The 12,187-nt window shown below is 39.2% G+C and overlaps 1 protein-coding gene across 6 annotated transcripts in view; it reads right to left on the reverse strand.

Annotated features, from left to right (window-relative positions):
* LOC149117748 (uncharacterized) overlaps nucleotides 1-11,444 on the reverse strand; it is a 32,093-nt gene extending 20,649 nt beyond the window's left edge. The window contains exons 1-5 of one of the 6 annotated variants that reach the window (XM_089285602.1): nucleotides 11,322-11,444; nucleotides 10,231-10,283; nucleotides 9,899-9,975; nucleotides 9,380-9,439; nucleotides 6,410-8,824 (exon numbers count right to left, since the gene is read on the reverse strand). In XM_089285602.1, coding sequence (XP_089141728.1) covers nucleotides 7,800-8,807 — 1,008 coding nt within the window. In that variant the 5' untranslated portion in view covers nucleotides 8,808-8,824; nucleotides 9,380-9,439; nucleotides 9,899-9,975; nucleotides 10,231-10,283; nucleotides 11,322-11,444 and the 3' untranslated portion in view covers nucleotides 6,410-7,799. The other 5 variants (XM_089285567.1, XM_089285590.1, XM_089285605.1 and 2 more) reach the window with 5 other exon arrangements.
* Between the last annotated feature and the right edge of the window lie 743 nt (nucleotides 11,445-12,187).

Genomic DNA, 12,187 nt, shown 5'->3' on the forward strand with positions numbered 1-12,187 from the left:
AAGTTTCATGCTCGAACTCGCAGTATTTCCCTCTGTGAAAAAAGAAAATCTATGTCGATGTGTTGGGCGCAAATAACACAATAATTATGCACGAACTAGAGACAAATCAATTTCAATGGCGAAAGTAAAAGGCTATCATTAATTAGAATCCCGTCAATTCACTGCTATCAGTAGAAACATAATGTCCACTGCATAAAAACTGTTTTTAGACGTTTTCGAACCATTGCGCGTTAACTTTGTTTAATTTCGTGTCCGCCGTCATGTCTAGTTTGTCATCCCGTGTATTTCCTTAATGTCAACAACACGTGAATGGTTGTCATAACAAACGCAAGAGATTTCCTGGAACCTTAATGTTTTCGATTCACCAAAACGCTTTAAGTTCGTTAAGACACAATAATGTGTCAACTTGGTATGCTTTTTAGCATCAAGGACGTTAAAGGACTGTAACTTAATCGAGTTGAAATATCTTGAAGCAAATCAAAATCGCGCCCTTATTCTAATTTGGTAAACAGCCGATCTACGCTCAAGTTCAAGAAGTCGAGAGGTTAATCCGGCAATGTATTACCGGTACAACAACAAAATCAAACCGAGGTCATCAAAAGTGTAAGTTTAAAAGTGTAGTGGCAAGTTCCAAATAAATTTCGCCTATATAAATTGGAAACAAGACGTGAAACGGTCTGACCCGAAACAAATAAACAAAATATTAATATGACTAATTTAACCCGAAAATGTTACAGAAAACATACCTAAAAGCCGTCGATTCCCCTCGATACCACTCCGCATTGCCTTAAAGAGCCCAAGCTTTCTGCTGTAAGAATCAGGGGCCTCATGAATCTGTATTTATTATATCGGCAACCATGCTGCGTGGCTGATATTCGAGACTCAGTAAAAGTTGTCACACAACCGTACGAGCAGCCCAGTCACGCTTTCACTGCTCTTGCACAAATGTTCAACATTTCGCAATTTACATAAACCGACTACAAGTTTAAAGTAGTGACAGTAGATTGAAATGCGCTTTTTAAAGCTGTCCTATCGAGGAACAATTATTTCTTGTTTTTGAATGGCTCTTAGTTGTAGCTACAGTCGGGGAGGGGGGGGGGGGGGGGAGAGGGTATTCCCGGAAATTTCGGATATCTGTATGCCGTGGAAGATTAAGTGGTCTCCAGCTCTTAACGCCAACACTGAAACACTAGATGATTCTCGAAGTATCACAGGGGTCACTAAGCTAAATAATTTTGAGTGTAGCACCGCTGAGTCAATTAACCGTTGGCGCGCATATTGCATTGACCGTGGACAGGTGGAAAAACAGTTAAACCGGAAAAGTCTGTTGCACATTGTAATTTAGCGTTGTCCAACACGCAGTCGGTCTGGTTGTAATGTTAATCGTATTTGAGAGAATCTCAAGTTTTCTTTCGACACATACTGGGGTGACATATTACTAGATGGGCGTGACCGGGAGCCACGAGTCAAATCAGTCAATTTGCCATGCTTAACCGAGAAGAGTGATAGTGAGACACTAGTGGAAGGACTGCAGATTGTCCCTACGCTTTACCCTAACAGGCCTCTGTGTTATTCTAATGAACTGATGCTGAGCTCGCTCCAGGGGGGTGGTGAAATGAGAGACCCTGGGAACGAGGTTGAGACGATTCGGCCGTTAGTTTTTCCTCTTAAGGGTCTTCCTCCTCTACTCCCTCCCCTTTTCTACAAAAATTTAACGATCCTCCCCCCTCCCCCCCCCCCCCCGCTCCCGCAAGAGGTGTTTGCTAAATACCGAAGAAGCCAAACACCGGCAGTTCCTAAGAATACTTCCGCCAAGTGCAGTTGTTAGTAAAATACTTAGAAAGCGCCGAGTTTGGAGCTTTTCCGCGCACTAGTGGGAGAGGTCTATCTAGTCCCATGTCTTCGCACCCGCACCGTAGCATACACAGTTTCAGGTTCTTTAGGTCACCCTCCATCGCCAAGGCACAGGAGTCTCGCTGGTCGTGTACCAAAGGATGCTGGAGCTGGAGTATTTCTACAACTTCCTTTGCCTGACTAAAATTTCTCACCTCTTTAGATGCCTGAACATGCATCTCACCAGAATCACTTTGGCGCATTGCGGCACTTAGATGAAAGAAAAACTAGCACCTGAAAAAGACGAAAATTATAAGGATCCCGGGTACTGCGCATTCCCGCGCCACCAGTTCGGCGTACGATTGCTGCTTGTCACTGACTGCCCTGAAAGCCGAAACCTTTTTTAAAACAACGAGGGCTTCCTGGTGACCTATTGTGGCTTTGAGTTAAGCGCTAACGCCTGCTCCAAGCAAGGTTTGCACATTTTGGCTAAGTCCATAAGGGAATAGCTTTCCAGGGACTGAGTACATTTCTCCAGTGACAAGTGCCTCTCTAAAGTAGACAGCCTATAAAAGACACGAATGCAGCGGCCTTGAAGACATCAATACACCCCTACCGTGCATGGTTACTATCTATGGAAACCTCAGCAGACGCTTCCTCGGTCACACCCGTTGATAATGGCACTGATGTTAAGGTCGCAGTCACTCCTCTCGGTTAAGCATGGCGAGTTGACTGACTTGACTCGTGGCTCCCGGTCACGCCCATCTAGTAATATGTCACCCCAGTATGTGTCGAAAGAAAACTTGAGATTCTCTCAAATACGATTAACATTACAACCAGACCGACTGCGTGTTGGACAACGCTAAATTACAATGTGCAACAGGCTTTTCCGGTTTAACTGTTTTTCCACCTGTCCACGGTCAATGCAATATGCTCGCCAACGGTTAATTGACTCAGCGGTGCTACACTCAAAATTATTTAGCTTAGTGACCCCTGTGATACTTCGAGAATCATCTAGTGTTTCAGTGTTGGCGTTAAGAGCTGGAGACCACTTAATCTTCCACGGCATACAGATATCCGAAATTTCCGGGAATACCCTCTCCCCCCCCCCCCCCCCCCCCTCCCCGACTGTAGCTACAACTAAGAGCCATTCAAAAACAAGAAATAATTGTTCCTCGATAGGACAGCTTTAAAAAGCGCATTTCAATCTACTGTCACTACTTTAAACTTGTAGTCGGTTTATGTAAATTGCGAAATGTTGAACATTTGTGCAAGAGCAGTGAAAGCGTGACTGGGCTGCTCGTACGGTTGTGTGACAACTTTTACTGAGTCTCGAATATCAGCCACGCAGCATGGTTGCCGATATAATAAATACAGATTCATGAGGCCCCTGATTCTTACAGCAGAAAGCTTGGGCTCTTTAAGGCAATGCGGAGTGGTATCGAGGGGAATCGACGGCTTTTAGGTATGTTTTCTGTAACATTTTCGGGTTAAATTAGTCATATTAATATTTTGTTTATTTGTTTCGGGTCAGACCGTTTCACGTCTTGTTTCCAATTTATATAGGCGAAATTTATTTGGAACTTGCCACTACACTTTTAAACTTACACTTTTGATGACCTCGGTTTGATTTTGTTGTTGTACCGGTAATACATTGCCGGATTAACCTCTCGACTTCTTGAACTTGAGCGTAGATCGGCTGTTTACCAAATTAGAATAAGGGCGCGATTTTGATTTGCTTCAAGATATTTCAACTCGATTAAGTTACAGTCCTTTAACGTCCTTGATGCTAAAAAGCATACCAAGTTGACACATTATTGTGTCTTAACGAACTTAAAGCGTTTTGGTGAATCGAAAACATTAAGGTTCCAGGAAATCTCTTGCGTTTGTTATGACAACCATTCACGTGTTGTTGACATTAAGGAAATACACGGGATGACAAACTAGACATGACGGCGGACACGAAATTAAACAAAGTTAACGCGCAATGGTTCGAAAACGTCTAAAAACAGTTTTTATGCAGTGGACATTATGTTTCTACTGATAGCAGTGAATTGACGGGATTCTAATTAATGATAGCCTTTTACTTTCGCCATTGAAATTGATTTGTCTCTAGTTCGTGCATAATTATTGTGTTATTTGCGCCCAACATATCGACATAGATTTTCTTTTTTCACAGAGGGAAATACTGCGAGTTCGAGCATGAAACTTGGCATGGTATATCCTTAATAATGATATTTTAAGGCTGTAAAGTAAAATAATCGGAAAGTGAGGTACCAGATGCATTTTTATGCTGTTAAACATGACCTATATTTTGCCGTTATTTTTCACACGCTTCATAGCTGTTTTTAAAATGGTTCGGAAAACCCCTATATCAACATATCTGAGATTAGTTTAAAGCGAGGAATAAATTAGAGTGGTTGTTCCACATTTGCGTGAAGTTTGAAGTCAATTGAGTTTATTTTAAGACTTTAGCAGCGCTTCGTCCTCGCACCTTATTTCGGTCATTTTATTACACGAAAAACCGCACTTTGACCGCGCTTTCAAATTTTCGCGAATTTCTGAAAAATAAAAATTCGCTGGAACCTTTAAGTATGATTTTTAGAATTAGGTCACCTAAGGGTATCTTTGGGCAAAATATGAGCGATTTGTCAAATGGGACGTTGACCGGCGTTTCTCGATCCTAACAGTCATCCATTCTTAACTTTTCAACCCTGATATATAAAGCTCCATTGAGCTCTGGAAATGAGCACTATATAAATTCATGTATTGTATGTCGAGAGAAAAATCTTGCGTCATTATCTGTTTTTCAGATTAAATGTTACGTAGTCAAAAGACAAAGTGTAATCTTGGAAACATCTAACCCCTAAGCACCCTTGAAATACTGTTTTAAAAATGAATTCAGAACATGTGTTCAAGGCTCGTAAGACGAATGTGGTGCAAGCAACTTTTTACTACTTAAACGTTGAATTTCTAGAGCGCTTTTTTTCTAACCTGTGTCACAGCCGCCCTCCACGAAAGAGAAAAATTGCTTATTTTCTCTTTTGGGGAGGACAGCTGCTACACATGCTAGCGTTTTCCCGGCGTTTTCCCAGGGGATATAAAAGTCAAAATATTCAAAACTCAACCCACCCTTAGCAACGATCGGTGTACTAGACATGTTCACGGCCTGGAATGCTTGTGACAACAGACTTTTCAAGTTACTAGTATTCTCACCGATTACCCGATAAAAGACATTTTACAGAATATCATCGCATCGTCAGTACCATAACTACCTTTCGTTATTTTTACTTAAAAGTTTCAAATGTCAACAGCACAATTAATGTCATTCCCCGACACTATAATTAATTTTAGATAGTGCAGGTCCACATCAGGACTTAGCGTCTTGCCAATTTTGATCTCTAACCTGCTTTATCAAATAAATTATGTATGTATGTATATATGTACACATTTTACCTTTTTCATAGCCTGCGTAGCTTGGCGGTTTAGCAAATTGAGTGCGCTAAGAAAGTGGCGAAGCGGCGAGGAGCCTGGGAGAGTTCCTCGCGGCTTCGCCGACTTGTGCGCTCCCGCTCAAATTGCTTAAAAAATTGCTGAAACCGCCGAGCTATGCAGGCTACCTTTTTCACGTGCTAATGGTTTCTCGCCTTTCCTGGGGACGAGTCAGTTAGTGTCGTTTTTGCACTTGTTTTCCCGATATCACATGACAGATGGCATTCACAAACATCACGATTATATAATGAAGGCCCAGACACACGGTGCAACATTGCGCGCAATTCTGTCCCTATTAATTACATCTTGTGTCCATACTGAAATTGCTGCGTGCAATATTGAAGGGGAAAACAAGACTTGCAACTACACTTGGACTAGTAGAATCTAATTCTACTTCTGCAATATTGTGCATAACAATTCCAGGAATTGAACAAAAAAAAAAAAGGTTGCGCAAAAAAATGCTCGAAATGTTGCACCCTGTCTACGGGGCTTGTTTTTAAACGCCAGTCCTTGAATTAACGCCTGATAAACAATGTTACGTTTTTCTCCGTAACGACCTTCAATCAGAGCAAGCCGAGAAATTTCAACAAATGACAGCAAGAATTTGAAAGTCAAGAATGTGACTTTGTTTGTGGTCCAACCAACCAACCAACCAACCAACCAACCAACCAATCAATCACGCTGGAGCAGGGCGATTATTGGCCGTTGAAAATGTCGATTTGATTTGGGTGGTAACCATATTCCAAATCCGACTACGACAAAAAAACAGAATTATTTTAACAGTTGCCGCCCTTAAACCCTTCAAGTGTGGCCTGTTGAGCTCACAATAAAAGCTGAACAAATTTCAACAAAAACTTTTATCTACGGTTAAGCGATAACATGCTTTTTTCTACGGAAATAATAATTTGAAACTTGACGACTAGCTAAGTCCTTTCTACAATAACGTCCTGGGGACGAGTCAGGATGCTTTGCTCTCGCTTGGGGGCTTTGAATGTCTCAAACCATCCCTAAGAGATGCAGTGTGACCACGGGAAGTCAGTCAGAAGTTTCACTCAAGGAAAGAAGAAAACGAAACAAGCCAGTAGACAGAATGTTAACCTGCCTTCTCTGGTCATTTAACTATTACAAAGAGACATGTGAATCAAACATGATACAGCCGTTTGTGTCTGGCAGCTGAAACACAACTTCTCGAAAAGTTATTAAGTCCTGGTTAATACAAAGTATTCGATGCAACATAATTCAATACCAGTGTAAAACAACCAGGGCACTTGGAACATCACCAAGAGCAAAGGATGTTGTCTTTTTGTGTAAACCAACCAATGAAATCAAAGAATGCAAACAATACAGTTCAACAACAAAGTTTGAAACCCAACAAAGTTGCAAGTTGCCTACCTCATGAAAAACTTGGTCATTTGATGATTCATTAGTTTTGATCCTAAATGATAATGGTAATATATATAAGTGTATGTCTCACATTGAATTATAATCCAATCAATAAACTTGTTGATTATATGACTAATGGTTTCATGGCAATAAGATAATTTTTATATATACAAATTATGTTGATTGTTCATCAGTCCACACCCATTGGATTCTATCTCACTTGGGTGTGTTGTTTCCTTTGTGGGAATTTTGCATGTCAAACTCTTACCTGTAACATTTTATTGGCCAACAAAGTCTAAAACTGTTTCAAAAAATAAGATCAAACCTAATTAAGAAAAACATTGACATAATTTCCTGAAAGATAAACAACTTCTTGTCTATATTCTTCAAGGTCAGTGGTTTATTTACAAAAAAAGAAAGATATCGCAAGCCTCTGTTCTCAATTAACGTTTTGATTGCATAATTAACTCTGCCCAAGTGAACAAAGTTAAAAATAGCTATTTGGCTCATGTGGCCCGGTTTGAGCACTCACAATGTAATATAACAAAAGTCTTGAAAACTTACCGAAACAGCCAAATAATTGCAATATCAACTACTACAAAGTGACAGCTTCCTTAACTTTGTACCTACAGTATTATTTTAATGCACAACAGCAATCTCTTCATCAGGCCATGATGAGCCCAATAAGCGTCTGTGCTGGAGGCTAATGTTAAGGTAGCGAATCTAATATCTCAACTTTCCACCTACCAAGATAGTTAATATGCTATGTGACTGACTGACTGAGTGTCAAGGGTAAATTCTTGAAAAAAAGCCTCTTAAATTAAAATCTACATTTAATTTCAATAACAAAATAGAATAACAGAAAGATTAAAAACAAGACAAACAGGAACTAACAATGCATAAAAACTAATGTAGTCTGGAATTTTAAGATTTCTCAAACCAGTCATGTAATTGATTTAGAAAATGGCTAATAAAAATCTGGTAAGGTACTGGTCCACTGTGAATGCTACCAATCATGATCATTAATCACATAAATTCCTATTTGAATAATTTTTTTTTCAAACAGGAGTATACCCCAACTTTCCTAAGTATCAAGATTTCCGCATACCATGTTCAGACATGTGAAAGAGAATCCCGCATACATTATGACAGTATTCTCCACACATCCAGCAGGTGAAATTTTCTCTGTCTTCAGTGGAACGTTTCCTGCATCTGTGTCTTTTCAAAGTCTTATTATACTTGAAGCATTTACGGCATTGGTCGCATTTGAAGTGTTTGTCACCACTGTGAATCCTCATGTGTTGTTTTAATATTGATGATCGGTTAAAAGATTTGTCACACTGAGTGCATTTGTAGGGTTTCTCACCAGTGTGAATCCTTAGGTGTCTTTTCAAATCCGATGGGTTGTTAAAGCATTTCTTACACTGAGTGCATTTGTAGGGTTTCTCACCACTGTGAATCTTCATATGTTGTTTTAACACTGATGATTGGTTAAAACATTTGTCACACTGAGTGCATTTGTAGGGTTTCTCACCACTATGAATCCTTAGGTGTGCTTTCAAATTCGATGAGCAGTTAAAACATTTCTTACACTGAGTGCATTTGTAGGGTTTCTCACCACTGTGAATCCTTAGGTGTGCTTTCAAATTCGATGAGCAGTTAAAACATTTCTTACACTGAGTGCATTTGTAGGGTTTCTCACCACTGTGAATCCTTAGGTGTGCTTTCAAAGTTGATGAGCAGTTAAAGCATTTCTTACACTGAGTGCATTTGTAGGGTTTCTCACCACTGTGAATCCTTAGGTGTCTTTTCAAAGTTGATGAGCAGTTAAAGCATTTCTTACACTGAGTACATTTGTAGGGTTTCTCACCACTGTGAATCCTTAGGTGTCTTTTCAAATGCCATGACCGGTTAAAACATTTCTTACACTGAGTGCATTTGTAGGGTTTCTCACCACTGTGAATCCTTAGGTGTCTTTTCAAATCCGATGGGTAGTTAAAACATTTCTTACACTGAGTGCATTTGTAGCATTTGTTGGCACTCTTAAATTTCAGGTGTCTTTTCAAACTTGATGTACATCTGTTGGATTTAGTATTCATGTGGCTTGGCAGATTTTCTGAAATACAAAAAAAAAAAAAGATATTGAAAAGTTTTCTGGAGTTTCTGTCGCTGCAAAAATGAACTATAAGCATCAAAAGAAATCAGAAAGCAACTAGGTAAACAGGAACAACATGAGTTAGACAGTCACAGCAGTACTTATGCACTAGGATCAATTTTGACTACGCAAGTCAAAAAAACGCAAGCCCTTGATTTGATTCAGACAGGTTTTTTGTGTACTGACCAATCACAATAAAGTTCATGACGTGCAAGCAAACCTAATAAACCACAAACTACTGGTTCTGTTTGTGGTTTGGTTTTCTGATGCCTAATTGGCTTTTTCCTAGCTTCACAATAGCATTCCATACTGAGTGTCTTTTCTATAGAGCATGGCAAGTGGAATATGCAAGATTAAGGAAATTCTATAGTTTGATTTTGTGTAAATCGCAAAAGCATTTTGAGTCATACTTTTTTCACAATGATAGTATATGAGTAGAGGGGCAGTCGTAATTGGCCCTGTATAGAGGGGCAGTGGGTTACATGTTGAAAATTTACAGCAATCAATCAGAGTCACCTTTTTTCTTCTGGTTGCCAACTTTAGCTTGATTATCTCCCTTGTCCTTCTTGCTAACAGCTGCAGTCAGTTGAGATGGAAACAAAGAATTACAATTACCAAACATGATAACTTGTAATGGAAAGCATCAGGACATTTCACAATTTTCATAACCGTAGTGTTAGGCCTCAAGCTACTGTATTGAGTTTGAACAGTGCCAAAATTTTCTTAATAAAAATTAAAATATGTTACAATATTTAGAGACAGCCAAATCAGCCTTAGCTGGTTGTATTGTACATGTAGGTCTTCTTGATCTATCCTGGTCAAATTGGAATTTAGAAATGTTGGTTTTTCTGGAGAGAGAACCAGAGTTCCTAGAGAAATTTAAGCCTTCTGAGCAAGACAAGAACCAACAACAATCTCAAACTACATGTGGCAGCAGGTCAGAATCAAACCTAGGCCACACTGTTGTGAGGCAAGCACTCGCACCACTACACCATCCCTGCTCCCCTGTAAAAAGGTGTAATCAATCATAATCACCTTTCCTTGTTTTAGCTTGTTTGGATTTTTTTTTTTTTCAGTCTTTCTCTTTTTTGCTGCAGTTTCTTCAGGAGAACCTGCATTTAATCACACACTCATGGAAGATGCACACATCACTATCATCATCATTAGCATATACATGTACTCATGTCATGTTTGCATGAGAGAGGTTTAAGTACCATGGTGTTTCGTAACTAAACTGCAGTTATAGAGAAGGCAAAAAAAAATTTAAAAAAAAATTAAAAGTCTAAAGACGTAGGTCACTTTCTTGTCATGTTGCAAATGCCTTTTTGGTGAGTGTACACTAGCTAGAGAGAACATGCTTGTCTTACCTCCCTTTCTTTTGCAGGAATTTGATCCTTTGTTTTTACCAGCCATATCATGTCTACAAAAAGAAAGCATCAAAATTGTTACTTAATTTTTATTTTTTCACCAGATGACTAGAATTTAATTGTTTTTTAACAATGGAAATTAACACAACTTACATGCACATTCAGCCCTATTTTATGGGCTTCTTTCAAGAAGCCCTTTCATTACAAATCAAAATTTAACACTGAACTTTGTGTGAGTGCGATTTCCAAACCAATTGAACTCAGCTGAACAAATTGAACCCAATTGAATACAATCCATTAGATTGTGCTCGGTGAAGTTTGGCAACCAAACTGAAAATCAAGCTCAATCTAATGGATTATGTTCAACTGTGTTTGGTGAATAAATTCACTAGAACAAGGATCATGTTATGGGAAGAAACAGAAATTGATGCATTATGTGGTCTCAAAAAAAAAAGAACATGTGTTTTACCAAAGTAAGGGTCTGCCAGGTCTTTGGGGGAACAAGATATATTTTTGGAATTAATTTGAGGAAAGAAGGGTATCTCTACTACTAAAGGGAACTTTGACAACAAAGTCTTGGGGAAAATGGAATTTATTATAAGGAACAAGGAAGAAAAAATGAAATTTTCAAGGGATTCAACTGGAAGTAGCTCGAGCCTCGAAAGACTTGTTACTGATTTTCAACCACAGTTTTACAAAACGCAAGAGTTCGGAAATCAAATTAACGTTTGATTGACTTCGATTGTCCAATTATTTTTGTGTGAGTTGGATTTCGATCGATTTCGATCGAACTCAATCCATGGATTGAAATTCAGTTCGATTGGATTCGTCTGGCTATGCCGGGCTTCATTAACTGGTGTGCTGTTCATAATTATACATGAATACCTAGAAAGATTTTAATAACTGAACATGAAATGACTAATTTAACTACTCGAAATCATCGAAGAACTGAAGTCAATTCTCGAACGTGCATCTTAATTTGAAGAGCTTTGCTACATTAGCGGAATCAGTCAATCGACAATCAAAGTGGCTCTGACCCTCTTTTATCTAAACGGAGATAAGAACATTCATAACAAAGCTACTATACTTACTAGTTTGGAATAAAAATAATCCTGAGAAATCAACAACTCCTTCGATCTGCTATTCTCCAGAAAGTCTATCTTTTTCCAGTTCCCGCCGAAATACATCACGTGACTTGCATTCGCGGTTCATGGTGAGTAGCGGCAAACCGCTGACCGCATCCTGGTCAGGTCTGAGACAGTCGAAGCGTCACAGTTATTAGGGTATCCCCGAGTTTTGGGTACGGTGGAACCCAAATCCCAAGTGTCTTGGGTATCCTCACTGGGGATATCCAAAACACTGAAAGCTTAAATCTTGGGCAAGTGAAATCCTCCACAAGTCTGCTCAAAACATAATCATCTTCTTACGAAGCTTTGTCTCAAGAAATTAAAGGGTTATACTTGATATAAACACAATACGTAGCTGAAAAGAAACGATAACAAATAAACATATTGGAAAGGGATACCCCGATATCACTAGGGATTTAGGTATCCCTTACAATTTAGCATTTCTAGTCCTTTTCTCCCTTAAATGTCTTTCCTCTTTGTAAGTTTTCTTTTCCTTTTCGTGTTCGGTCGATTTCGTGGCTACCCTGAATTAAAGATACGATAACAAACAAACTTATTGGAAAGGGCCCCATATCACTAGGGATTTGGGTATCCCTTAAAATTTATCTTTTCTAGGGCTTTTCTCCCTTGAATGACTTACGTTTTTGCAATTTTGCTTTTCCTTTCCGTCTTCGGTCGATAACTTGCAAACTCTCTGGAAGGGGATACTCGTATGACTATGGAATTGGGAATCCCTTTCATTTTGACATTTTAAGTCCTTTCTTCATTGGAATGGCTTTCGTCTTTGTAAGTTTGCTTTACCTTTTAATCCTAGATCGATCTGGCTACCC

Source organism: Orbicella faveolata, unplaced genomic scaffold, assembly GCF_042242905.1.
Source record: "Orbicella faveolata isolate gen_17 unplaced genomic scaffold, um_ofav_v1 contig_1, whole genome shotgun sequence".
Classification (NCBI taxonomy): domain Eukaryota; kingdom Metazoa; phylum Cnidaria; class Anthozoa; order Scleractinia; family Merulinidae; genus Orbicella; species Orbicella faveolata.